At 37.2% G+C, this 26,498-nt stretch overlaps 4 protein-coding genes and 1 non-coding gene across 13 annotated transcripts; 3 read left to right on the forward strand and 2 right to left on the reverse strand.

Annotated features, from left to right (window-relative positions):
* Nucleotides 1-229: 229 nt before the first annotated feature.
* TRNAP-AGG lies at nt 230-301 on the forward strand. The gene has a single exon. It is a non-coding gene; the product is annotated as a tRNA-Pro (tRNA).
* A 6,243-nt stretch (nt 302-6,544) lies between these two features.
* Nucleotides 6,545-8,614, forward strand: LOC104819710 (microtubule-associated protein TORTIFOLIA1). The gene is given in 5 exon segments (XM_010549901.2): nt 6,545-7,089; nt 7,091-7,633; nt 7,803-7,911; nt 8,000-8,346; nt 8,447-8,614. Coding segments are annotated over 5 exon segments (1,413 nt in total). The 5' UTR covers nt 6,545-6,822; the 3' UTR covers nt 8,594-8,614.
* LOC104819679 (protein COFACTOR ASSEMBLY OF COMPLEX C SUBUNIT B CCB4, chloroplastic) lies at nt 8,577-11,761 on the reverse strand. Of its 6 annotated transcripts, none has more exons than XM_010549854.2 (9): nt 11,597-11,760; nt 11,333-11,508; nt 10,378-10,477; nt 10,190-10,263; nt 9,821-10,002; nt 9,654-9,724; nt 9,478-9,561; nt 8,874-8,990; nt 8,577-8,669 (listed from the first exon to the last, which is right to left on the reverse strand). In XM_010549854.2, exons 1-8 carry the CDS (start codon nt 11,705-11,707, stop codon nt 8,919-8,921), a joined length of 870 nt encoding a protein of 289 aa, XP_010548156.1. In that variant the 5' UTR covers nt 11,708-11,760; the 3' UTR covers nt 8,577-8,669; nt 8,874-8,918. The 6 variants fall into 6 exon arrangements, with proteins under 6 accessions (XP_010548156.1, XP_010548164.1, XP_010548182.1 ...); XM_010549862.2 differs by having other exon boundaries at nt 8,586-8,678; XM_010549880.2 differs by lacking the exon at nt 8,577-8,669 and having other exon boundaries at nt 8,763-8,990; nt 9,821-9,966; nt 11,597-11,761.
* A 297-nt stretch (nt 11,762-12,058) lies between these two features.
* On the forward strand, nt 12,059-14,782 carry LOC104819719 (serine/threonine-protein phosphatase PP2A-2 catalytic subunit). Of its 2 annotated transcripts, none has more exons than XM_010549913.1 (6): nt 12,059-12,499; nt 13,100-13,214; nt 13,365-13,473; nt 13,561-13,638; nt 13,995-14,186; nt 14,339-14,782. In XM_010549913.1, the coding sequence occupies exons 1-6, from the start codon at nt 12,247-12,249 to the stop codon at nt 14,510-14,512; spliced, it is 921 nt and encodes a 306-aa protein (XP_010548215.1). In that variant the 5' UTR covers nt 12,059-12,246; the 3' UTR covers nt 14,513-14,782. The 2 variants fall into 2 exon arrangements, with proteins under 2 accessions (XP_010548215.1, XP_010548225.1); XM_010549923.2 differs by having other exon boundaries at nt 12,270-12,495.
* A 1,132-nt stretch (nt 14,783-15,914) lies between these two features.
* On the reverse strand, nt 15,915-25,214 carry LOC104819727 (phospholipid-transporting ATPase 3). Of its 3 annotated transcripts, none has more exons than XM_010549936.1 (27): nt 24,928-25,214; nt 24,641-24,706; nt 23,963-24,024; nt 23,370-23,451; nt 23,137-23,247; nt 22,921-22,998; nt 22,721-22,817; nt 21,808-21,914; nt 21,516-21,581; nt 21,220-21,341; nt 21,024-21,099; nt 20,863-20,940; nt 20,648-20,764; nt 20,348-20,497; nt 20,158-20,262; nt 19,883-20,025; nt 19,579-19,680; nt 19,428-19,491; nt 19,135-19,347; nt 18,727-18,892; nt 18,552-18,631; nt 18,226-18,465; nt 17,713-17,934; nt 17,448-17,615; nt 16,972-17,334; nt 16,771-16,877; nt 15,915-16,496 (listed from the first exon to the last, which is right to left on the reverse strand). In XM_010549936.1, exons 1-27 carry the CDS (start codon nt 25,087-25,089, stop codon nt 16,190-16,192), a joined length of 3,654 nt encoding a protein of 1,217 aa, XP_010548238.1. In that variant the 5' UTR covers nt 25,090-25,214; the 3' UTR covers nt 15,915-16,189. The 3 variants fall into 3 exon arrangements, with proteins under 3 accessions (XP_010548238.1, XP_010548246.1, XP_010548256.1); XM_010549944.1 differs by lacking the exon at nt 24,928-25,214 and adding an exon at nt 24,148-24,237 and having other exon boundaries at nt 24,641-24,689; XM_010549954.2 differs by lacking the exon at nt 24,928-25,214 and having other exon boundaries at nt 23,963-24,019; nt 24,641-24,683.
* Nucleotides 25,215-26,498: the final 1,284 nt, after the last annotated feature.

Here is a 26,498-nt window from a genome sequence, read left to right on the forward strand (position 1 = left end):
TGTTTGTTAGTGGCGAATTCTTTTGTATGATTTATTCTCGATTTAACCTTAATTAGATTTTTTGTGCAACTGATATTCCATTAGTTTTATACAATAAATGTCAGCATTAAATAGATGAGATCTTTTGGGATACAATGCATATATTTTATCTAATTTCGGACATAATTAATATTAATATTAATTATTTTTATTAAGATTGATTAGTTTATATGATATTGGAAAGTAACTAGGGCATTTGGTCTAGTGGTATGATTCTCGCTTAGGGTGCGAGAGGTCCCGAGTTCAATTCTCGGAATGCCCCTTTTTTTCCTATTCTTTAAAAAAAAAATTAATTTACATTTCGTTGGGTTAGTTTTTTTTTCGCATTTTCTTATCAACTCGGCCCATAACTCGGCCCGAGGCTCAAATTCAGGCCTGGTCCACTCACAACAAGCTCCCTTTGATAGTTTAAAATTAAATATTGTTAATTCATTGTGAATTTTTCAAATATTACGGTAAACCCTCTCTCCCTATGTATATATTATATAATACCCGGAAATGATTTAGTTTGAAAGAAATTATATTATCATTGTTTTGGAACAATATATTTTCTTTTCTTTTCTTTTTTATGATCTGGACCAATGTTTTAAAATATAATTTATTTGCTTAACTTGCAGTTATTTATTAAGTCTTTTATTGGCTTTGTCATCGTTGTTGTTTTGATGCATGATTAAAGTTGCAGATGTAAAATTGCAAAATAATATTATTGTTGCTTTATTTATTCAATTGAAAATTCTTTGGTAGGTTTGATATCGCAATTAAAAGTTTAAATAAATCATAATTGAACTAATATGCAAATTAATGAAAATAATAGTTTTTCCAAATTTATACCGAATTAACGGATACAAAACAGTTTAATAAGTTATACAGACTCATTAAGAATTAATTGATACTAGTTGTTTAACACATATATTTCCAAACAAAAATTAAATTAAAAAAAAAGTAAGTTTAGTTTATACTTTATACAACGATATATTGCATGATTAAGTAAAATCCCGTTACATGTAAGTTTATATGCATATGCGGAAATATGACATGACATGACATGACATGTTATATATATAAAAGACATATATTGGGCATTGGATTGTTACTTACCATGTTGTTGGAGCATCCAATTTATTATTGGTATAATATCCACTTTTGATAGAGAACTATTATTCATTTTATTATGATATGAGAAATATGTGGAAATAAATCAGAAGAAAAGAGAGAATGTGCATTATATACTCAATCCATGATTCCTTACCTCATACGATCGGCAAAATTGCAAAAATAACCTCAAATGTTTATCTTGACTTAAAGGGATGACCCTCTAGGTTTAGGTTTTCAAAAAAAAAAGCTAAAATGATGAAAAGACTAGTTTGCCCTTAAAAAATTGAATACGTGGCAACTCTTTATATAATGAAAAAAAAAACATTCGGAAAATTTACTCTCTCACTTTTTTTAAAAAAATTCAAAACGCATTTTTTTCTTTTTCTCTCCAAAGAGATTTCGTTGGCGATTCTAACAACAAATTTTTTCAATTTTCGTCTTATACTCGACATATTTCTCTACTATGACGCTCGGAATGCCCCTTTTTTTCCTATTCTTTAAAAAAAAAATTAATTTACATTTCGTTGGGTTAGTTTTTTTTTCGCATTTTCTTATCAACTCGGCCCATAACTCGGCCCGAGGCTCAAATTCAGGCCTGGTCCACTCACAACAAGCTCCCTTTGATAGTTTAAAATTAAATATTGTTAATTCATTGTGAATTTTTCAAATATTACGGTAAACCCTCTCTCCCTATGTATATATTATATAATACCCGGAAATGATTTAGTTTGAAAGAAATTATATTATCATTGTTTTGGAACAATATATTTTCTTTTCTTTTCTTTTTTATGATCTGGACCAATGTTTTAAAATATAATTTATTTGCTTAACTTGCAGTTATTTATTAAGTCTTTTATTGGCTTTGTCATCGTTGTTGTTTTGATGCATGATTAAAGTTGCAGATGTAAAATTGCAAAATAATATTATTGTTGCTTTATTTATTCAATTGAAAATTCTTTGGTAGGTTTGATATCGCAATTAAAAGTTTAAATAAATCATAATTGAACTAATATGCAAATTAATGAAAATAATAGTTTTTCCAAATTTATACCGAATTAACGGATACAAAACAGTTTAATAAGTTATACAGACTCATTAAGAATTAATTGATACTAGTTGTTTAACACATATATTTCCAAACAAAAATTAAATTAAAAAAAAAGTAAGTTTAGTTTATACTTTATACAACGATATATTGCATGATTAAGTAAAATCCCGTTACATGTAAGTTTATATGCATATGCGGAAATATGACATGACATGACATGACATGTTATATATATAAAAGACATATATTGGGCATTGGATTGTTACTTACCATGTTGTTGGAGCATCCAATTTATTATTGGTATAATATCCACTTTTGATAGAGAACTATTATTCATTTTATTATGATATGAGAAATATGTGGAAATAAATCAGAAGAAAAGAGAGAATGTGCATTATATACTCAATCCATGATTCCTTACCTCATACGATCGGCAAAATTGCAAAAATAACCTCAAATGTTTATCTTGACTTAAAGGGATGACCCTCTAGGTTTAGGTTTTCAAAAAAAAAAGCTAAAATGATGAAAAGACTAGTTTGCCCTTAAAAAATTGAATACGTGGCAACTCTTTATATAATGAAAAAAAAAACATTCGGAAAATTTACTCTCTCACTTTTTTTAAAAAAATTCAAAACGCATTTTTTTCTTTTTCTCTCCAAAGAGATTTCGTTGGCGATTCTAACAACAAATTTTTTCAATTTTCGTCTTATACTCGACATATTTCTCTACTATGACGAGATCTGACATTTCAAAGTTGAAGAATTTGAGAATGCATGAAAAGTGTTCGATAAAAATCCTAAGAGAAATTTTGGCTCTTAAAACGTCATACTGGTAATATCGGTCAGACTTTGGTCATACCGATTAGATTTTGGTTAGACGTTCACAATTTAGTCAGTCGGTCACACTTTGAGTGAATATGACTTATGTTAAGAGATTTTTTTATACATGGAATTAGATCACCAAAACGATGAAATGTATTTTTGTAATCCTTATACAACTTTTTGAATCGTTTAAACTTAATTTAGACCTTTATTTTTCGTGTAAAAATGTTCATACCAAACACACTTTGGCTTATTAGAGTTTCACTTCGATTCGATTCGAAGGAACAATATCATTTAAGCTTACATTCGTCAAACTTCTCCTCTAGAACGAGATCCGATACAACAAAGTTGAAGAATTTGAGAATGCATGGAAAGTGTTTGATGAAAATCCTCAAAGAAATTTTGGCTATTGAAATGTCACATCGGTCAAACCGATCTGATTTTGTTTATGGTGTCAAGAACAACGATGTCATCAACAACTCGTACCAATATGGATTGATTACATTTTTTGTTTGTCAATGTATCTCCTTCTAAAGAAGACCTAAAATAATAGTAGTGTTTACGTAACAAATTGAGTACAATTGATTTATGTCGAGAGATTTTTTTTCCACGTGAAATTAGAACTCCAAAACGATGCAAAAGTAATCTTATAACCTCTATACAACTTTTTGAATCGTTTAAATTTAATTTAGGCATTTTTTTCGTACCCAAATGGTCAGACGGTCATACGGTCATACCTTGGTCAAACGGTCAGACTTGTTTGAAATTGCAAGATTCATCGGTTGAAAAGTGTTAACATCGTAATAATCATATCGTATGACCGATTTCTCTAGTTGAAATCGGTCGCAACAATATGGATTGAACATCTTTTTTGGATGTCAAAGTAACTCTTTTCAAAGAAGACCTAAACCACTAGTAGTGTTTGTGTAACACATTGGATACAATTGACTTATGTTGGTAGATTTTTTTTTTCCACATGAAATTAGAACTCCAAAACGAGAAAAAAATATTCTTGTGACCCTTATACAACTTTTCTAATCGTTTGAATTTAATTTAGGTCTTTTTTTTCGTACCCGAATGGTCAGACGGTCATACGGTCATACAGTCATACCTTGGTCAGACGGTCAGACTTGTTCGAAATTGCATAATTCATCATTTTAAAAGTGTTAACATTGTAATAATCACATCATATCACAAATATTTCAAGTTCAAATCGATCGTACCAATATAGATTGAGTACATTTTTTGTTTGTCAATGTAACTCTTTCCAAAGAAGACCTAAAGTAATAGTAGTGTTTATGTAACACATTGAGTACAATTGACTTATGTCGAGAGATTTTTTTTTCCACGTGAAATTAGAACTCCAAAACGATAAAAAAGTATTCTTGTGACCCTTATACAACTTTTCTAATCGTGTGAATTTAATTTAGGTCTTTTTTTCGTACCCGAATGGTCAGACGGTCAGACTTGTTCGAAATTGCATAATTCATCATTTTAAAAGTGTTAACATTGTGAATTTAATTTAGGTCTTTTTTTCGTACCCGAATGGTCAGACGGTCAGACTTGTTCGAAATTGCATAATTCATCATTTTAAAAGTGTTAACATTGTAATAATCACATCATATCACAAATATTTCAAGTTCAAATCGGTAGTATCAATATGGATTGAGTACATTTTTTGTTTGTCAATGTAACTCTTTCATTCCTTCCAGAAAGGGAATAGTAGTGTTTATATAACACATTGAGTACAATTGACTTATGTCGAGAGATTTTTTTTTCTACGTGAAATTAGAACTCCAAAACGATAAAAAAGTATTCTTGTGACCCTTATACAACTTTTCTAATCGTTTGAATTTAATTTAGGTCTTTTTTTTCGTACCCGAATGGTGAGACGGTCATACGGTCATACAGTCATACCTTGGTCAGACGGCCAGACTTGTTCGAAATTGCATAATTCATCATTTTAAAAGTGTTAACATTGTAATAATCACATCATATCACAAATATTTCAAGTTCAAATCGGTCGTACCAATATGGATTGAACACATTTTTTGTTTGTCAATATAACTCCTTCCAAAGAAGACATAAAGTAATAGTAGTGTTTATGTAACACATTGGGTACAATTGGCTTATGTTGAGAGATTTTTTTTTCCACATGAAATTAGAACTCCAAAACGATGCAAAATAATCTTATAACCCCTATACAACTTTTTGAATCGTTTAGATGTAATTTAAGCATTTTTTTCCGTACCCAAACGGTCAGACGGTCATACGGTCATACAGTCATACCTTGGTTAGACGGTCAGACTTGTTCGAAATTGCATAATTCATCGTTTTAAAAGTGTTAACATTGTAATAATCACATCATATCACAAATATTTCAAGTTCAAATCGGTCGTAGCAATATGGATTGAACACATTTTTTGTTTGTCAATATAACTCCTTCCAAAGAAGACATAAAGTAATAGTAGTGTTTATGTAACACATTGGGTATAATTGGCTTATGTTGAGAGATTTTTTTTTCCACATGAAATTAGAACTCCAAAACGATGCAAAAGTATTCTTATAACCCCTATACAACTTTTCGAATCGTTTAGATATTTCAAGTTCAAATCGGTCGTACCAATATGGATTGAACACATTTTTTGTTTGTCAATATAACTCCTTCCAAAGAAGACATAAAGTAATAGTAGTGTTTATGTAACACATTGAGTACAATTGGCTTATGTTGAGAGATTTTTTTTTTCACGTGAAATTAGAACTCCAAAACGATGCAAAAGTATTCTTATAACCCCTATACAACTTTTCGAATCGTTTAGATTTAATTTATGATCAGTTTTGCAAGTATGACCAGTTTGACGAGTTTGAGAATTATGACCAGTTAGGAGTATGACCAGTCTGACCATTCCGATACGTATGTATGACCAGTTTCCTGAATTCTTCCGTTTTGATGAATTTCACAAATTTAATGATTTCGACCAGTTTAAATAACTTGAATCGTGGTATTTCTGATAAATATATCATTTTTTATTCAACCCATATTCATATGGATCAAATATAAAGATGAGAAAACAACAAAGCAAAAATACTTACAAATGCTCAAATTTAATAACGAAATTTATAAACAATACTTTCCTTTATTCAGATTTATTCAGATCAGTGTTTAATCGATGAAATGCTCAAACTTAATGTTATTTTTACACAATAAATTAGCTGAAAAAGAAATGGAGATGAAGCCTCCAAACCATAGAAGAACGGTAATTCGACAGAGGTGAGAGAGGAGAGAGAGAAGAGAGAGAAAAAAGATTTATAATATATATTTTTTTAATTTAATAATAAATTAAAAACAAAGGGTATTTTTGGAAAGATACAATTATAAGGTTATGCGATGATATTGTCTTTTTTTTTAAAAAAGTCAGGGTTATCCCTTGAAGTCAAATCGATAATTGAGGTTATTTTTGCAATTCCCCCCATACGATCTACCTTTTTTGCTTTTCAATGTGTAGTTTTGGAACTATCTCTAATATATTAAATATTTATTTAAAACCAAACAAATTCGTTTCCTTTTTCTCATAATTTATAATCTAGCAAATTTCCTCTAATTTATAAGGCAATTAAAAAAAAATTAAAAAAAACAAAAAACACGGTCTTCTTCTTCTTCTTCTTCTTCTTCGTCAAACCAGACCCTACGGCTAATTTCCTTTTCCTCTTTCTGCCGCCAAATCTAACGCTTTATGTATATAAAGCTTTCTTCTCTCTCTCTCTCCCCCCATTGTAGGAATAAACCTTCTCCGAAACCATCTCTAGGGTTTCTGATTCATGCCTTCTCTTCGACACCGTTCTCCTCCGTCTCCGTCGCCGGCGATGGGTCACGAGCTCAAGCAGCGCGTGATTGCATGCCTCAACAGGCTCGCCGACCGTGACACTCTCGCTCTCGCCGCCGCCGAGCTCGATTCAATAGCTCGCGGCCTCTCGCCGGAGAATTTCTCTCCGTTCATCAGCTGTCTCCACAACACTGACACGTCGGCGAGACTTCCGGTGAGAAAGCACTGCGTCTCGCTCCTCTCGCTTCTCTCTCGTTCCCATGGGCGATTGCCTCGCTCCTCACCTCTCCAAGATGGTGTCCACCGTTCTCAGCCGCCTCCGCGACCCCGAGTCAGCCGTCCGAGCCGCCTGCGCCGCCGCGGTTGCCGACATGTCGAGCAGCATCACAGCGACGCCGTTCTCTCTCCTCTCCGGGCCGATTATTGAGAAGCTCCTCCACGATCGAGATCCCAACGCGCAGACCGGTGCCGCTATGTGCCTCGCGGCAGTGGTGGACGCCGCGGCTGAGCCCGACATGGAGCAGCTGACGAGAACACTGCCTAAGATGGCGAAGCTGCTGAAATCCGAGGGCTTCAAGGCTAAGCCGGAGCTATTGGGAGCCATCAGAGGCGTGATGGTCGCCGGCGGCGGCGGATGCAAGGGTGTGACTGATTGGTTGGTCCCGTGCGTGACGGAGTTTCTGAGCAACGAGGATTGGCGCGCGAGAAAAGCAGCGGCCGAGGCACTAGCCACAGTGGAGGAGGACTTAGCTCCGGTGTACAAAGAGGCCTGTTTGGCTGTACTTGAGAGCAGGAGATTCGATAAGGTGAATCTTTTTACAAATTTTTTGGTGACATTTGAAATGTCTGAATCGGTTGATTGGTTTTCTCGGGGGTTGTTTGGCTGTCAAGAAAGCGACAGAAAATGGACCGGAAGAGTATAGACATTAGTCTCCTACTTTCTGTCTGATCTCTGATCAGTTCTTGTTTCCGCAGGTAAAACTCGTTAGAGAGACGATGAATCGTACATTGGAAATATGGAGACGAGTTCAAGGCGATGTCGAAGAGGTCTCAGTATCACCATCTCAGCCAAAATCATCCAACGGTAAAACCCTAACATATGTTTTCTTCAATCAGATCACAGTCTTCATTTCATGGAGACTTATTGACAGCGGATGTATGTGTTTCTGCAGTCTCTAGTGGCTACCATTCCTTGAAGACCAAACATAGGCTTCCAAACACACCATCAAGCTCAGTTTCGGATACTCTGCAAGACCAGGACATCGATAATCTCGACCAAGAAGCCCCGGATCCAAATGAGAAGCATCATCCTAAGCTGAGAGTTAGACGCAAGCTCTTTGATAAGACACAGGGATGCATCGATTCGAGATTTGCATCCCGGATTGTCCCATGCAACGATGAGGAAAACCCTGAAACCGATACAGTGAGGACCGGGGAGGTGAAGGAAGAATTGTCTCAGATACAAATCCAAATTGCTCAGATTGAGAAACAACAGTCCAATATGTTAGATCTCCTCCAGGTTAGCTTCTGAGAACATGATCACATGGCAATCATACCTTCCTTGTGTATAGAACCAAGAGTGCTGACCTTTGAATCTTTCTTTTGCACTTTGAATCCAGAGATTTGCCGGGAGCTCACAGAGCGAAATGCAGTCCCTAGAATCACGAGTGCGTAGTCTAGAAACAGCCCTCGATGTAATATCCCGCAATCTTACAGTTTCGTGCCTGAAAACGCGAAGAGAGACCACAAAGGAAACCGGGGCATAGAATCCTTGGATTCTCCAAGCTCTCGAGGTACAAAAAAAAATCAGAAAGCCGGCTTCCTTCTTCATCAATGCCGAACCTGCAAAGCCTAACAAAGTTTCAAAAGTCGACAGGCTCAAACTCAACTTAACTCAGCCCTCTAGTAAGTTTTCACATTTCAAGTTTAAGCTCGTTAGGATTCAGGGTTCTGTGCAGTCTGCATTAGCTTGAGATTTCCAAAACGATTTACATTTGTTTTATGTAAAATATTATTCTGAAAAACTCAATTGTACATATCTCAAACCTCTTTAGTCCTATAATCCCTCTGTCGTTCATTTCAATTTGCTTCTCAGAGATATCTCGGGAGATTCACTCTTCCGAGTGTGGCATCTAGCTTCTCCCCAATGGATGAAATCCATGCCTGGTGAAACATAAAACAGAGCAACTTCATCAAGCATATGTTGATCCTCCAACATTCTAGATAGGGGTGGATCCGCGAGTCAGGCATCCAAAATCTCAGGTACTAGCCCACCAACGGTAACCCAAGCCGAGGGGAAGAGGAGGGAGAGGCCGAATCGGCCAGGGAGGTGGAGTGAGTGACGGCAACTGGGCGAGGCGAGGGGCAATTAGGGTTTTGAGTTTGAGGGAGGCTGCGAGCAGAGGCGATTTCGCCTTGCCTCGCCGCCAGTTCGCGCTTGTCCTTACCGTGTCTCATCACTCGTTCCCAGATAATAGATATATCTTCTCTCTCTCCCCCTCTTACATCGTCCTTGACTCCTCCTCGCACTTGACCTCACGCACATATCTCGTGGATACCCGAAGCTTGGATGCCTGACCCCTCATAAAGCTAAAAAAAACTGCAAAAAATATGTTCGATGGACAGGCAAGAAGCAATAAAAACCACCAACCTGGTCCGAAGAAGTGAAGCCTCTGACCGTGTTTCCGCCAATGACCGCAATTCCTTTATCCCCGAGAGGCTGCAGAATCACTGCCTATCAGAGAAAACATAACATCCATTTGGTTATAATTCTTCATTTCGTCGGTCTAAAATGTATAGAAATTGTTCTCTTTTTCCTCTTCCGACCTGTGTATTCGAGGGCAGAAATGGCAGCTCGGATCTCCCGGGATACAGAGAGAGATTGGCCAAGTAGTTCTCTGTCAGTACAGGTACCGATAGTTCTGATTCTTAGCCAATGCATTTCGCAAGAGAAACAGTACGAAATCAGCTAACGTGATTGTTTATTAACTTACGAGCTCCAGATTTCATTACGCCTTTGTAAACCGATCCTTTCATCAATTTGTCAGTATTTACAGTGACCAGTCTCCTATCTTCCGGGGATTCAGCAGCCATTCCGATCTGAAGAAGGCAAATTCCGTCGTAGATGATAACTAGAGACCTGCAACATGTCGAAGTCGAAAGAGAATCCCAAGCCCTGAGAATGTGCAAAAGGCATAACCAGATTAATGTCTAATATGTATAAGCTCTGAAACTCAGGTTAGATGATATAACACTACACGGAAGGAAAAACATTCTTGTACAAAACTTTAACTAGAGATCTTAGTAGCCGTACATTGGAGATTCAATTCTCGAAATCACAAGAGGACGAAACTGAAACTTACCATATGAACTCAGAGACGATAGGTGCAGGAAGATCAGAATTTACCACTTCGCACTCCACACCTTGAGGCTGTACCTGAAACCAAACATCACATAAATGAACAAAATGGCCATTCCAGTGTCAGCTAGTACATATAAGTAAGCCTGTGGAATAGTTTATGAGAAGAAAGCGATAATATGAAAGCCTTACGGGTGTTATAGTCTTTGGCCGGATCGATAACCAAACAAGACCAGTCAATATATTGGTCACAGCCAAGCCAAGCGCCAATAGATCTGCTCTTGACTGCGAACTACCAAGTAAATGAAAATCAGCAAAGCTTTCTGAACCACCACGAAATTTTCATATCAGTAAGACATGAAATCTTAACATGTTTTCCTGAAATCATCCACACGTAAAGCAAGATACAAATAAAAGAATCAATCACATTGTATTTGCACAATCATATAGGTTCGAGTATTACAGATATAAAGAGCCTGATCTATCCAATTCTCGAATCCAATGCACCCAGATGAAGCTCTAAATTAGAGAGGATGAGTGGATAAAACCCAACTGAAGTTACATTTAGGATATCGTTCTTTGAAAACCAAATTAGCTAAACTCAAAATAACCAAACCGACCCAAGATTGGGTGACTCAAGTCACTCAACCAGTGAGAAAGGGAGCAAAGCTCCTTCCCAACCCGGGTTCGAGTCTAGATCCATTCACATGAGCTTTCTCGTTCCTCTGTGAGATGTAGTCGCCTTAAAAGCCTGGTGAACTTCCAGATTATAAAAAAAACCAAACCGAAGTTACATTTTGAATAGCATTCATTCACAACCGAATCAGCCAAACCCAGAATTTGCTTTGAATAAAAGAGAAAACTCATTTTAGCAACCACACCAAACATAGTTCAGCTTTCATTCCAATTCAGTAGAACATCCCGAAATCGGAACTAATACAAAACCCAATTCAAAATTTCGAACCCCATTTTTGATAACCCTAATTGGTTAACTAACTAAATGATCTTACTTAAGTCTAATAATAATCGCCCGTTCGGACCACTTCAGTCCCAGCAAACCAGTCAACCAATATACATAATGTCGCATCTCCAAAGACTTTGATCTCTAATTGCTAAATCAGACACTGAAAGGAGATAGAATCATTACCTGCTTGCATCGGCGACGGGAGCGATGCCGGAAACGGCGCGATTGAAGAGAACGGCCAACAGAGAAGCGCCTCCGACGTAGATTGGCAAGCTCCGGACACCATCGTCGTTTCTGGAAACAAAATCCGCCACCAAGTTCTTCGTAGGTTTCGGACCTCTGTAACTGCTACCGCTCTGCTTCTCTCATCCAGAAACGGAAAATCCCCCAAAAATTCAGGAAAAAAAATCCAACAAAAAAGAGAGAGAGAGAACGAAAGAATGAAACCTGTGATGTCGAGGAAGCTCTGATGAAGACCGGGAGACTGGGGGAAGGAGGAGAGAATCTACGATTAGGGTTCCATGGGATTCGAAATCGGAGGATGATTCCCGCTTCCATAAAGAGAAGTGAAAAAGTTTTGCTAAGGGAAGAAGAATCTCTTGTTCTCTCTTGCAAAGCAAATTTGGCCGTTGGAGATAGAATTTTATCTTCATACGACGTCGTTTCGGAACAAACGTGACACGTGTCAAGTATCCGATATGAATCCGAGTATATAATTTATTTTCGGATTAGATTGCATATTTAAAAACCGAAATTTATTTAACGAGATAATCGACAATTATAAAAAAAAAAACAACCATGAAAAAGTCCGCTAAGAGATTATTGGACCCACTTTTAAATTTATATTTATATTAATTAGAAAAAAACGGAATTTCAGAACTAAAATATAAAGCCTAATTGTAATGCCAAGGAAGATTTTCTCGGCATCCATCCAAACACCACATAGAAAGAACATCTCGACGGAGAGAGAGACGATGCGTTGATGAGAAATAAGCCGAATCGAGTGCCAAAACCTTGATTTTCTCTCCGATTCCGACACCTTAGCGTGGCCGTATAGATTTTGGTCGAGAGATCGTTGACCGTTCGATTGGGGAGAGATGTCGGCGAACGGGGATCTGGACCGTCAGATCGAGCAGCTGATGGAGTGTAAGCCGTTGTCGGAGGCGGAGGTGAAGACGCTCTGCGATCAGGCGAGGGCGATTCTGGTGGAGGAATGGAATGTGCAGCCGGTGAAGTGTCCTGTCACCGTCTGCGGCGACATCCATGGTCAGTTCTACGACCTCATCGAGCTCTTCCGCATCGGCGGGAATGCTCCGGACACCAATTACCTCTTCATGGGAGATTATGTAGGTCGGTCTGTCTCTCTCTATCGTTTATTTTTCCTAGGGATTTCGATTTCTGGGCGTGTTCGTTCGTTCTCTTCCCGGATTGATTTGCCCGATGTTGTTACTTTTAGTATCGTGGTTTATGTTTACGCCTACGGTGATACGGCAGCGTTGATACAGCTTTAGATGTAAATATAATCTTTGATGTGTCTGTTATCGAGCATTTTCCTTGGGAAAGTTTGCAGCTTTGCTATATGCCCAGAATGGGCTTGATTAGTAGAGAATTTTACGACATCCTATTTTTTTTTATCAAAATAAATCAGATTTTGTTTCCACGAATGCGTTCCACGTATTAGCTTTTAGTATTGTGGTGGTATGCCGGTTATCAGGTTGTTTTAGAAGGCCTGAAGATCACTTTCATGATTGCCTTTTCTTGAACTTCTAACATCTCGATGGGTCTAATCTGTAGTGGTAGTTTTTCACCTGTTTTATCGATCTATGTTTGTTTCATGATTGAAGTTCAAACTTCGATCTATGTTTGTTTTATGATTGAAGTTCAAACTTCGAAGTTTGAGTGGACAGGGAATGGACTCAGTTTCTCATTATCTTGGTTACATCTATGTAGATCGTGGGTACTATTCAGTAGAGACAGTCACACTGTTGGTGGCACTGAAGGTGCGTTACAGGGATAGACTTACGATCCTCCGAGGGAATCATGAGAGTCGGCAGATTACCCAAGTGTAAGATTTTCTTCCTATAAGCTAATCCTTTTTGTTCCTTTTGAATCAACTAAATGTACTTTTCTCCTTTAACTTCCTTACACCACCAAAGAAAACATTTTCCTTTTCCGGATTCTGTTTCATGTTTGTTTTTCACGTTGTGTTTTTCAGCTATGGTTTTTATGATGAATGCTTAAGGAAATACGGAAATGCAAATGTCTGGAAGTATTTTACTGACCTTTTTGATTATCTACCTCTTACGGCCCTAATTGAGAGTCAGGTTTGAACTTTCCTCTTCAGCGAGTTCTTTAGCCACATATCCATCTCGCTTTCAGCGTTTGACTTTATCAACTGTTACCCATTACAGGTTTTCTGTTTGCATGGAGGGCTTTCACCTTCTCTGGACACTCTTGACAATATCCGAAGCTTGGATCGCATACAGGAGGTACTGCAATCTTGTTTACTTTGAAGCCTTATTTTTCGTACTACTTTCAAGAGTTCTTAGCTGTTTATTGGACTGCCTATTCCCTTCTCGTTGAAATCTAGATGTTAACCAGCCGATATTACTATTTTAGATCCTTGAGATAGACTTTCTAAAATGAAATGCACAGTAGGATTGGTTGTATTCTGTTCTGTATCTTGTAGCTCCTGCAAGAGGAAGAGAGAATTACTACCAACTTAAGAATAAGATTGTTGAGAACTACAACCTCTAGAGTTCTCTAAAAATATTGCATCATGAACTAAATATAGATCATGTCGTCACATGTGTTCTAAACTATAATCCGACGTTGGGGAATGTAGGTTCCACACGAAGGACCGATGTGTGATCTATTATGGTCTGATCCAGACGATCGTTGTGGATGGGGAATATCCCCCCGTGGTGCTGGTTACACGTTCGGACAAGACATCGCAACTCAGTTTAATCATAACAATGGACTCAGTCTGATATCAAGGGCTCATCAACTCGTAATGGAGGGATACAATTGGTGCCAGGTGTGTGTGTATGTATATATGTATAGCATCTAATTATTGCATAAAGCCTTACACTTGGTATATATTTAGCATACAGGTAGGAATCAGAATCTTCTAGGTTGGCCTCGGCTTATTCTCTGTTTGGAAATATGTTTCTTCTTATTGCTTTTCAGGATAAGAACGTGGTGACGGTATTCAGTGCTCCAAACTATTGCTACCGATGTGGGAACATGGCTGCGATTCTAGAGATTGGGGAGAACATGGAACAGAACTTCCTCCAGTTCGATCCAGCCCCACGGCAGGTAGAACCTGATTCCACACGTAAGACCCCCGATTATTTTTTGTGATAAATATTCATCGCCTTCTTCCGACCTCTCGTTGTTTTTTTTTTTTTGGTGGAGAGATTTTCTGGTTGTTGATGTTGCTGTATCATTGTAGATCATTAGATGTGTCCCCTTTTGTCCTGTTTTTTTGTTTTCCTTCAAAGGTGGGTTCTGGTATAAGACTGGTAACTTGAACATTCTCCTACCATAGGAGAATTTCCCACGTGTTTCGTTGTAAAAAAGAAAACTGGACGTTGTTGTGTCAATGAAAATGTGTGACAAAGTTGTGAAATTTGTTTTTTTTTTTTATTTAAATATGGTCTATACTCTATAGATACAACTGAGAGCTCTATTGTACATTTTGTTTCCTAAGCTCTTTGTATTGAATCATGTGTACTAGTCATGGTGGATACATAAAGATTGAATACCCGAATCTTTCAAGATGTTAGTTTCAGGTATCCGAATTTCATGCACTTTAAATAGGGTACTATCAAAAGAGAAAAACTCCTAAAAATTCTCAAACTTGCAATTCGGTGGAAAACTAATTCCTCAATTTACAAGTATTCTTATTTATTTTCAAACTTCAAAAATTAGATACGATAATTTCTAAATTTATTTGAAAGTGTTATAAATATTCTAACAATAATTTTGACCAAAATAATGTGTTGAACAATCCTATGTTGCACGTGAATTATTAATACACATCAGACTTTTATATCATGTATGCAGAATTGGATTTAATAGACATGGTTTAACAAAATCGGTTCGTAATAGTGAACGATATCGTTTTCACCAGAAAATCTGGGATGAAAGAGATCTAGTCCTGATGACGGTTACTTCAACGCTCCTGTTCCGGCGGAGACGCCGTCGATCTGGATCTAGAACTCGAGAACCGACAGTGATGGTAATTATTCTGATCTCCGTCGTTATCCCAAAGCTTCCGGTGAATCGAAATTTTTACTATTACGAACCGGTTTTGTTAAATTGTATCTATTAAATCCAGTTCTGCATATATAATTTAAAAGTCTGATGTGTCTTGATAATTCACACGTCACGTAGGATTGTTCAACAAATATATTATTTTGGTCAAAATTATTGTTAGGATGATTATGACACTTTTAAACAAGTTTAAGAATTATCGTGTTCAATTTTTCAAGTCCAGGAATTAGTTTTCCACTGAATTGCAAGTTTGAAAATTTTTAGGAGTTTTTCTGTTATCAAAAATACCTTTATTTTGCTACATGTAATTCATATCATACCATTTTTTTCATGTGATCTGTGACCTATTTGATCACACAGTTAAAATTATATGATGGTTACACTAATTACACTAGGTACAATATTAAAATTATATAACCAATGTGATCATCATTTATTGGAAACATTTGTAAAAATAAAATATGTTAAAAAAAAGTATGGTTTGAAATTCATGTAGCAAAACAAAGGTATATTTGATATTATGCCTCCCTAATATTTGTCTTTGCCTCTCCAACAATCAATTATAAAATGGAGATGGCAAAAAAAAAAAGGCCAAAAAGTAAACATTGAACCAAAACTTACGTATAACAAAAAAAAACACCTAAACAGGTTCTAAACCCTATTTCAATTAAAAAGGCCTAACCAAAAAATTTGCACAGTACACGGAATTGAAACCCTAAAAAAAATTGTACAACAATGCCTTATAGTTACCCTTCTCGAAACTCAATTCTTCTTTAGTATCTTCGGCCTCGACCTCATGCTGGCTCTCCGAGCCACGTCCCACGCCTTCTGAGGTGCGTAAATACCTAACTGAGAGGCGAAGAAGGACTCGTACCCGGGAGAATCGAACGTGAAACCTGTGTGCTTTGATAACTCCCGAGGCAATTGCGATATGGCGTAGCTTCTCGCCTCCTCGGTAGTGAGCTCGTTTCCTATCTCCAGTTGATCTGCCTTGCTACTATCGTCGATCTCGTGCCTGTGGATCTCTTGAACGATTTGATAATCATACGGGATGAACCATCTCTCCACCCTACATCGATTAAAAAAAAGGACGGATATTCCCATATCATTGATCTGCACTCATTTCAAAACTGTTTAGTGTTTATAGCTAACGGTTAAAACCCGATGACCTACTGAAAAGAAAACGAGAATTTAGTCGAAAGGTCAGGTGACAAGGATAGGATTACATCCGTGACGTTTAGGTCGAACTAAAGGGTAGATCAAGATCTTGGTTTGGATGCCAAAAACATGGATGGAGCAACAGAACTTGAACCAAAAACCATATCAAAGATTTGATTACTTACCCTTGGAAGATGAAATCTGCAAGAAGAGCAAAAACAGGAACAAGAAGCAGAGTGAAGTAGAAATAGAATGTACTCATCAAGACATATATGACGAAGTATACATTATCCTGCAAGGAAAAGGAAATGAAAATCAGATTCCGAGGCGAAAAAGATCATACATCAAAATGTATTCGATGGAAAAAGAGGAAACAAATAGCTTACATTCCTATCCCGTGGTGTCATAATTCCGCAATATACAAAAGCGAAAACGAGCCATGCCAAAATGCTCCCTCCAACACTGATATAGTGCCATCTTGTAATGGAGTTGCTCATCAGAAGAATGCGGAGATTTACGGCTATCACCAGACATGTGAAGACCATCGTGCTTACGTCCCAAAGACCAAAGACTCGGCCCGACCAATTCTTACCACCGAAAGCCGACGCGGTTACAAAGAGATAGCATACCAGAGATTGATACACAGCCGAAGCAGCCCATATTGCTACGACCCTCCATTTGAAAAAGGAATTACGTATTCCCTCCCTATAGAGTTCAGGGTACCTTTTCGAAAGTGATGCACTCACATCCTAGCAAAAGCACAATTCAATATTTGAATGATCAAGGTTTTCTGAATATGTATATTCTTTTTTCTGTAAACTAAAATATGCAAGAAAGGTATTATTAGACAAACTGAGAGTACCTTCTCAAAGAGCCCGAGAACAATCACGGGAAGAGCTGTAAATACGACGTTATACAATGACTGGAACCAATCATCATAGAACCTTTGGCCAGAAAATCCAGTTCGAAATGTGAACCAAAACTGAGTCAAAGTGAAGGTCAGATTCTTGTAGAAGAAATACATGACAACCTGCCATACAAAAGATCATTAGTTCTAGAAAACAAAACAAAAAAGAAAAGAAAAAAGGAAAAGGAGAACATGTAGAGGTGAAAGAGAGAAAAGCAACCTTGCAGATTCTAAGATATGACCACCGCCCATGGACAAGAAGCAAATCTGTAAGAAATCTAAACTGAGCAATGGCAAAATCACTAGCCATCACAGCTTGCATTCCCTCCAACCCACTTATTCCTACACCGACATGAGCAGCTTGAATCATGCTAACATCATTGGCACCATCACCAATACTAAGAGTAATCTTTCTTGCGCCTTTTCTCACCAAGCTAGTCACCTGAGGAAATAACATGAATGGATATTAGAATCTAGAAGTCAGTTCAAAGAATATGATAGAACCAAGTCACTCAGCTCTGAATTATATTTCAACCAGCCAAGCACAGAGACACGTTCTACTGCAAGGCCCATGATCAGGCAGGACAAAATAAATAATGAAGATCAATTGTTTGTACCAAAAGCCCCAGTTAGAAACAAGATATCTAAAGGAACTCATTTATATGACAATTGACAAAGTGTGTATGGGGGCTGCTTGCCGGGCCGAGAAGAGAAAAAGGTCATCTAAAAGTACCTGCGCCTTCTGTAAAGGAGACACACGGCAGCATACAACTGAAGAACAGTTCAAGCTTAAATTGAGCAGTGTTACACGTAAACTTGAGTCGAGTGCATGCATCAAACACTTTCCATCAATAATGAGAGCCATTTTCGGTCCAGCTACAGTATGCATATAGTGTTGAGCTTCTTCCAGGCTCTTCTTCAGCTCCTTCTTTACTTCCTCCTTGATAACACGTGCGATCTCAACTTGGTCTCCCTAGTTTTAGATATGTATAAGCACCTAGCAAGATTATATCCATGATAATGTTCTACAATAAGATAAATTCAGAGTAAAGCATTTACCCTTTCTTCAGCTTCTCTGATTGCATCAGTTTCTGAACTGACTATAAACTGTTTCATCTCATTATTTATCAAGTTGCATGCTGCAGCATACAAATAACAATGGCCAGACATTAAAATGAGAGAGGATGAAAGAAAATTCAAGAGCAAAAGCTGGCGTCTTTGGGGACATACTCACCATATGCTATATTAATTGCAGTTTCCATCTTGTCTCCCGTTAGAACCCAAATCTTAATTCCAGCTCTAGATAAGGTCTCGATGCAGCTAGGTACCCCTTCCTGAAGCTTGTCTTCTATTGCAGTTGATCCGATCAAAATAAGATCCTTCTCAATAAGTTCTGCCACCTGCATGGATCACGATTTCTTAGTTTTATCCAGCTAATAACAATGACATCCCGCCCGGCAGCTCAAAATCGATACTTAGAAATGCAACCATCACCACTGCTCTACAATGAATATAGCTAACTCTGAAATTTTATTACTCTTGCAAGTCACTTTTTACTTTTGCAAATTTCATTAGTCATTTACTCCCAAGTATGTAACCACAAAGCCTTGTAAACAAAAGAGTTGCATATAAAAAATTATACCTCATCTAACTTCTTCTCACGATCTTGTAAAGCAGATTTGGCCTGGATGAATTTTTCATTCCAATTTTCATAAGCATCCAGATCTAAATCTTTGTAGGCCAAGCAAAGGGTACGCAAGCCAGAAGCTCCAAATTGTTCCAAGTGTTCTCTTGTTACTTTCTTTACATCATCCATGCCATGAACCAATCTCTCAAAGATTACAGTATCAGCACCCTAAACATTGTCCAAAGCAATGGTTAGTATCTGATCTGGAAGACATATATGTCGCAACCAGGAACCTAAAGAACCATTACCTTACAGTAGAGCACAAGCCTCCCATCTGGAAAACGACATACAACAGACTGGCGCTTCCTTGTACTGTTAATGAAAGGTTCAGAATCTCGTTAACTTCCTTAACCACGCCAAAAAGATAAAACTTAAATAACATTTAACAGCAATATACACCTGTTGAACTCAAGAACGTTCAGAATCTCATAAGCTACATCTTGGATCTTTCCCATCTTCTCCACGTGAGACTCGCGAACATACACCATAGTTGGAGTACGCCTGAAAAAAAAACCAAAACTAGTCTCAGACAATCCAACAGACTTAAGAAACAGTGAAAACATTTATCATTGCACCGCCAGAAATTATATAAAGCCATAATAAACCTAATGCTCATGAAGCCAGTTGACTAACTGAGAGATTCTTTGTCAGGTTGTCTGCATTTTCATCTTTACTTTCTAAACTGAAAGGTAAACGAGATTACCTGTAGAAAAAGAATCCAAAATTCTTGGCAGAAGTAACTAAAGCAGCTTCATCTGGGGATGCAGCTTGATAAACGATCTTCTCAGGGGACTCGTCACCTTCAGGAAGTACCGTGTGACAGATGGCCAGGCATCTAAAAAATTCCTAATCGATCGAAGATACAAAAACTATTAAGTTAAGATCATTTATTTTGACTCCTGCAGCTTACAATTTGTCAAATATTGCAATTCTGATACAGATGGTGAGTCAAGTCTATCAGATATGAAAGTAAGATACCTTGCAAAGATCAGGATCCGGTTCGTTTCTCCAAGCTCCCCGCATAAGCCTTGTATCATCGAAATCAAATCCCCTTTCTCTTATTGCACCAGTCGACCTTTGCTCCTGAGAAATGTTTTTGCAATGCAACATAAGAATCACCTGCATTATACTGAATTGCATGACATACCCATCTGAAAAGAAAGTATACCTCTTGAACTTTTACGCCATTTCGCTGAGCGATTTCTCTTTCTATTTCAGTGACTCCAGAGCCATAACTTATTCGTCCAATCGAACATTTAAAGAATTCCATCAAATTTCTTGTCAGTGTCCCAGTTTTGTCAGAGAATATGTATTCCACCTGAAACAAGCATAAAATAGTATTTTTAACCTCATGCTGTGGGATTGCAACAAAAGTGCCTCAACATGGAAATATGATCCTTGATTATTAACACCATACCGACAGCTATAACATACAAGTGGCAACGCTGGGCATGGATCAGTAGTTTACCTGTCCAAGCTCTTCGTTTAAATTGGAGGTCCTGGCCAAAGCAGGGGTATTTGTCTCAGAATGATACATATGCAGATCTTGATTGATAAACTGAGTACACTGAATAAACTTGATCATCTGAATTCATTTGAGAAGGAAACTTAGGAACCATTCAAAACATTCATACTTACTATGCACGATAAATAACGTTAAACAATGATACCAGGACGGCATACCTCAATAGAAACATAAAGGGAGATCGGTATAATTGATGAGAATAAAGTGACTAGAGTGAAAAAGGTGAAGAATGCTATCTGTAACACCAATAGAAGCGGTACAGTGAGAAGTAGCAATACAGCATGAAGTAAATCAACTTCAACAATGCAAGGCTATTTACCATCAATGCGTTACGGTATTCCCAATCCTTTTCATGAAGACCCAAATAAGAGTGTTCACGATCTGTCACAATTGCACTGCAAAATTACGAGGAAAAAAAAAGTATGTAACTTTATCGAAGCAGGAAGCAGAATTAGATTGAAATAAAAACAATAAGAAACAGCAGAATTTAAACAACAAATTGACTGAAAACCCACCAGCCTAAAGCTCCAATCAGGCACATCGTGACAAGGGCACAGAAGATTGTAATAATGAGTTTATCAAGCTTCTTTTCCAGTGTACTTCTTTTGGAAGGAGGATTCATGGTATTCATCATCACCTACATGCATTGCATTCACCATGAGATAGCATCAGATTGTGTATGTTGCAGCAATACAAGGAAGTAGACACGAGAAAACACGATTAGAAGGGAATGGAAGTCATGAATCCTGCTAGCCAGTTCCAGTAAATGTTTGCAGAGCTAATTTCTATTACAACAAGCTTCACAACTTACCTTCGTCTCATGACCAGTGAAGATTACAGCCCCAACAATGTATTCTGTGTTCCTAAGACTACATCCCTGAAAGAAAAAGGTTTTAGCTAAATAGATAAAGAATGCAGAAAAGTTCAACAGAGACAAAAAGATAAGATGAAGTGGAAAATACTCGAGTAAAAACAAATTAGAGAAGGAAATAAGTCTTGCACTTTGTGGAATGAAGAAAGTTCAGAATGCAGTGAAAATTCACACAAGGAAATGCTAAAACCATAAAGCAGAAAAGAAGCATGGCAGAAACAGCCAATCATACTCGCAATAAAAGCTGATTTGGAGTGAGAGGTAATGTCTGCTTTTGCACCATAAGGTTCCCAGTGAAAGTGTACAGAGAATTATTTGGTTGCTCACACTGAACTTCACCTGCAGTAAAAATAGAAATATTGGAGAGAGATGATGCAAACCTTTAACTAGCTGAAAAATACTTATGTTGACTTCAAAGGCCATATATTAAAAAAATGCTTCTAGATATATTTACAGAAAAAATTGGATTAGGGATGATACAATGCCAGCCTCCAATCAACTACCGTACAAGAATTTAACCCATGGTAATCAAATTACTTTCCAATATTTTCTGTTCTAATACAACATACAGCTGTAACCTCTGGCCCTTGCGAGAGTCAGAAATACATCTAAAGCAAATGAGAGAGAACTACTTAGACTCCTGAATTCCTTTAGTGTTGCTGATGGTTAGCTGTGTAGATGAGTAACACAAGGCAGATAATACAGGATAAGAGTATAAAAAACATCACATACTAACCCAGGTGCAGACTTGCAGTCAGTATTTTTTTTCTTTTGCTTTTTCTAAGAATACCCCAATCTATGATTGTAATTATAGACCATACTACCTGAAAACATCAAATTTAGTTCCAATCTAGTACTCTATGAAATAAGATGTCCTATGCCACTTTGTAGGTCAAGAGCCATCTAAGAAAATATATGCAAGATAATATCTTAAAGCCTTCTCCACTCGACCACATTACAGCATCATTTCCCCATTTGATCTAATAACAGGGTAGGCTCCCATAGGACGATATGATAAATGACTTTTAGGAACCACATAGGTATATCTTAAATTTGTATGTCCGAGGTTGTACGAAAAAAGGAGGTTTAGTCTTCATATAAATCAACTCTTTACATCTAAGGACAGATAGGGGGAAAAAGCTAACCCTTGAATTCAGAGGCTTTTTCTGGCGTCAAGTAATCCCATGTCCTTTCCAGTGCTTTTCTGATCTTTAAGTTTGTTTCTCCATCTAAGTTTGCGGTCTGCACTCATAAAGTGAAAGCACAACAAAGGTGAATAAACTAAGAACGATATTCTAATTCAGCAGTATCAAAGATATCAAAAGGGCCGATTCGGAAGAGGCACCTCAACATAGCAGATACCATCAGGGTTTGTACTGGACAGGAAAAGAATATCAGCTGGAAAAAAAGCATCCTGGTTTATCTGCATAACTCATCAAAAAGTATATAATAAACTTATAGGTTTGAAGTTCAAAATTCAAATACAATCCAGAAAAGGCATTCCAACGGAATGCCGTGAAAACAAAGATAAAATTTGACCTCTGCAAGAGCAAGTACTCACCCTGACAACATCTCCAGCCTGCAACTTTCTCCAGGGAATACATACCCAACTTTGATCTTGTAAGACCTCTACTAAGCTATTATTTATGGCCATATCATTTTGAAAGCGTTTCTGCAGCAGATTATTCACATAAAGATTTAGAAGCTGGGTAATTTGAATAATTCCCACTTCAGTAGAAGGTTATGTATTTCAGCAATGCAAAAGAAAAGATGAACAGAAAGTCCAGGCCTCACCCAGTCTTCAAACGCCTCTTTAATAAGAGAGACAAGAAGCACCAATGACAGCGGAGCGACGTTGGTTATTGGGCTTACAGGGCTGCAGATCAAAAATTCTCTCCAGTTTAGACTTACTGATTCCAAGACAGGATAATAACTAATTATATCATGCATAATTACCAATCAGACCAATAGGCATTCAAGGAATAGGATGGCATTAAGAAGATTCACAGACAATTTACACCAAAAATTGGTATGACACGCCAACATAATTTCACGAATAAAACATATCATCTGATGAATATAACAATTCTAGATTTCATTGGGCATGGGCGAAAAGGATGATGTAACAATGAATCGATGACATTAATATTGACAGTCACACACGGTTGGATACTACTCCTCTTCAATATTAACCTTTCAAAAAAATACTAACCGCAGGCAATGGAGATAATGCTGATCTTCCCAATTTAACAGATCAATGAAAAGAAAACTCGTCAAGGGCGAATGATCAACTAAAATCAATATATGACATAATCACAAAACCATAAACTAAAGACTATAGCTTTCACATATATTCAAAATTATTAAACTACCTAGAGTTCACATACCTTATCGGTGTCATTGATAGACATGAGATGGCAAGAAAGTATATATTTGCTATGCGCCTGAACTGTCAAAAAAACACATTATTTCTCAGATCTGTTAAAACAACATAAAATTTTCGACAGAAAAGCATCAATAAAAATAAATGTAAGCCACCACTGCATTTAAAATTTTGATCGTAAGTTTATACTTTTATCACTTGTCTCCATACACAAGCGAATTGTAGACAACAATGCCCAAAACATTCCAGCAGAAGCTCAGACAATTAGGGCCCAAAGATCTATCAGAAGCAATACAATTTCCTATCATCAGTCAAAAACCAAAGGTACATTCAACAGGAATTCGAACATATCCCAACCTCTCTTTCAAAATCAAAACTAATAGACCAATAAAAAGGGTCACAGATTCTCAGAAGCCGGAAATTCTTTCGTTAAATAGCATAAATGCACGGAAGACAAAGTAGGACTACAACCAACTGTTACTATATAGATTAACTGCCCATGACACGATCGTAAAAGGTTCCAAACTGATCTAAGTTTAATATCTATTTAACTGATTCCCACAATGTCCCTGGGTCTGATTCTGACTCCTAAGATTTAGCCAAACCTTTTTCAAGACATCTTTATATGCTAAAGCTCAGTTAATGATCTTCCTTCTTTATAAGAAGAGCAGCAGAAACCTACCTGTTCAAACAGTCCTTTGGGAAGAAAGGTTAAAACATTGTACTTTGTTGTAGATATAGAATTGCCCTGAAAGAAACACACATTCTTCAGAAAAAAAAAAAAGTCATAAATCGACAAAACCCAACAACAGAAATTCCCCTCATCCAAATCCGGGACAAATTATCAGGAAACCCAGAAAACAAAAATCCAAACCCCATTTCCTCAATGAATCAAAATCATCTTCCGTTAACCAAACCAGGAAATTAACAATCCAAGATATCATTTCACCAAATATTTCTCCGGTGTACCTTAAACCGGACGGGGGCATTAGCCTCACGATCGTTGCAATAGACCGTACGATACGTCGGAGCCTGAGGCTGAATACGGCCCAACGTCACCGTATGCGACGGCGTCCGGCGATGACTCGACGTCGACGACGAATCTACGCTTAATCTCCCTGACCTAACCATTCGGATGAATCACCCGACCCAACGAACTCTAGCGATTGAAATCGAATTCAACTTCACTATTTATCTGGATTCGCTTCGAAGATTTCTCCGATGTCCGATGAGTTTCAACTACGCATTCTGAAATCTTTTTCTCGTTATGTTTATTGTTTACCCAATTAGACAGGAAAAATATTTAAAATCCGTGTTGTCGCAAATGGAAATTCCACGCGTGATTTCCACGCGTGGTGTCCACGTGTCCATCTCACAACCCACTTGAAATATTGTGATTTGGCTAATTACGAGAAAAAACATTTTTTTCTGTAATTGAAATTAGAAATTTTCCATATTATAATCTGTATATAACTTGTTCCGATTCCCGTTATTTGATTCGTAACTAAAGAAAAAAAAATAGTATCCTCGTTTGATCGACACGCACGGTGGCTCAGCGCGTGAGAATCACAAGAAGATCAATAGTTTTTTAATTAATTAGTAATAAAAGCGAAATGGTGGACTAAATTTTGAACAAAACAAAATATTGGGGGAAAACTGAAAAGGAAGAAAAGTAGAGGGGAGGTTTGCAGAGATATCGTCGTTCGGGTGTTACGTGGATGTGGTGACGTGGGTCGTGTGATTTTTTTGCTGACGTGGCAGTCTGGGCTGCTGAGCAATATTTTTTTTTTTTGGAAACCGGAAAGTTCACCTGAGCCTTCGACCCAACCTACATCTCCCTAGATCCGAAAGCAGTCTTTAGAATACATCTAAGGGTTCAGAGAGCAACACCTTAAATGCACCCCTCCCTTCCCATCAGTTCGTTTCGAACTGGCGACCGGAACCCAGAGAGCAACATTCTTTCGCCACTCGACCACCAACTGATGACTCTGGTGAGCAATTTTGGAGAACGCCTAGCAATTTCCAGCTACAGTTTCTTTAATGGCATTCACAAACACTTCAAAAGTATCATACAATCTAAAAGTTTTTAATTTATTTGAATATAATAAACCTGAAATTTAAATAAAAATAGCTATGGAGAGAGGAACTTGCAAATATATATATATATATATATATATATATGGTTGATCAAGCCATAAACTTTATAAATCGGGTTTGTTTGGCGCATGAGGTCAAAAGATGTTATTTTTATTTATTATAATTTTATTTTGTTAGAATTATTGATTATGAATCATGCATCTATATTATATTTTATACCCAAAAAAGTCTAGGCCAAATGGTTGTATTTTTTGTTATACAATATGGTTGGGGTGTCACCTATTTTAGAAATTCCAAATTTAAACAACGGATCGGAGAGAAATGATGCAATGTAATTGCAATAAGATTGTATTCCAAATAGATGTAGTTGAACCAAAACCAAGAATATTTAAAAAAAAAACTTAAATTTTATATTTTGACTCTTTGAATCATAAAAAAAAACT

Source organism: Tarenaya hassleriana, unplaced genomic scaffold (assembly GCF_000463585.1).
Source record: "Tarenaya hassleriana unplaced genomic scaffold, ASM46358v1 Cleome1, whole genome shotgun sequence".
NCBI classification, from domain to species: Eukaryota; Viridiplantae; Streptophyta; class Magnoliopsida; order Brassicales; family Cleomaceae; genus Tarenaya; species Tarenaya hassleriana.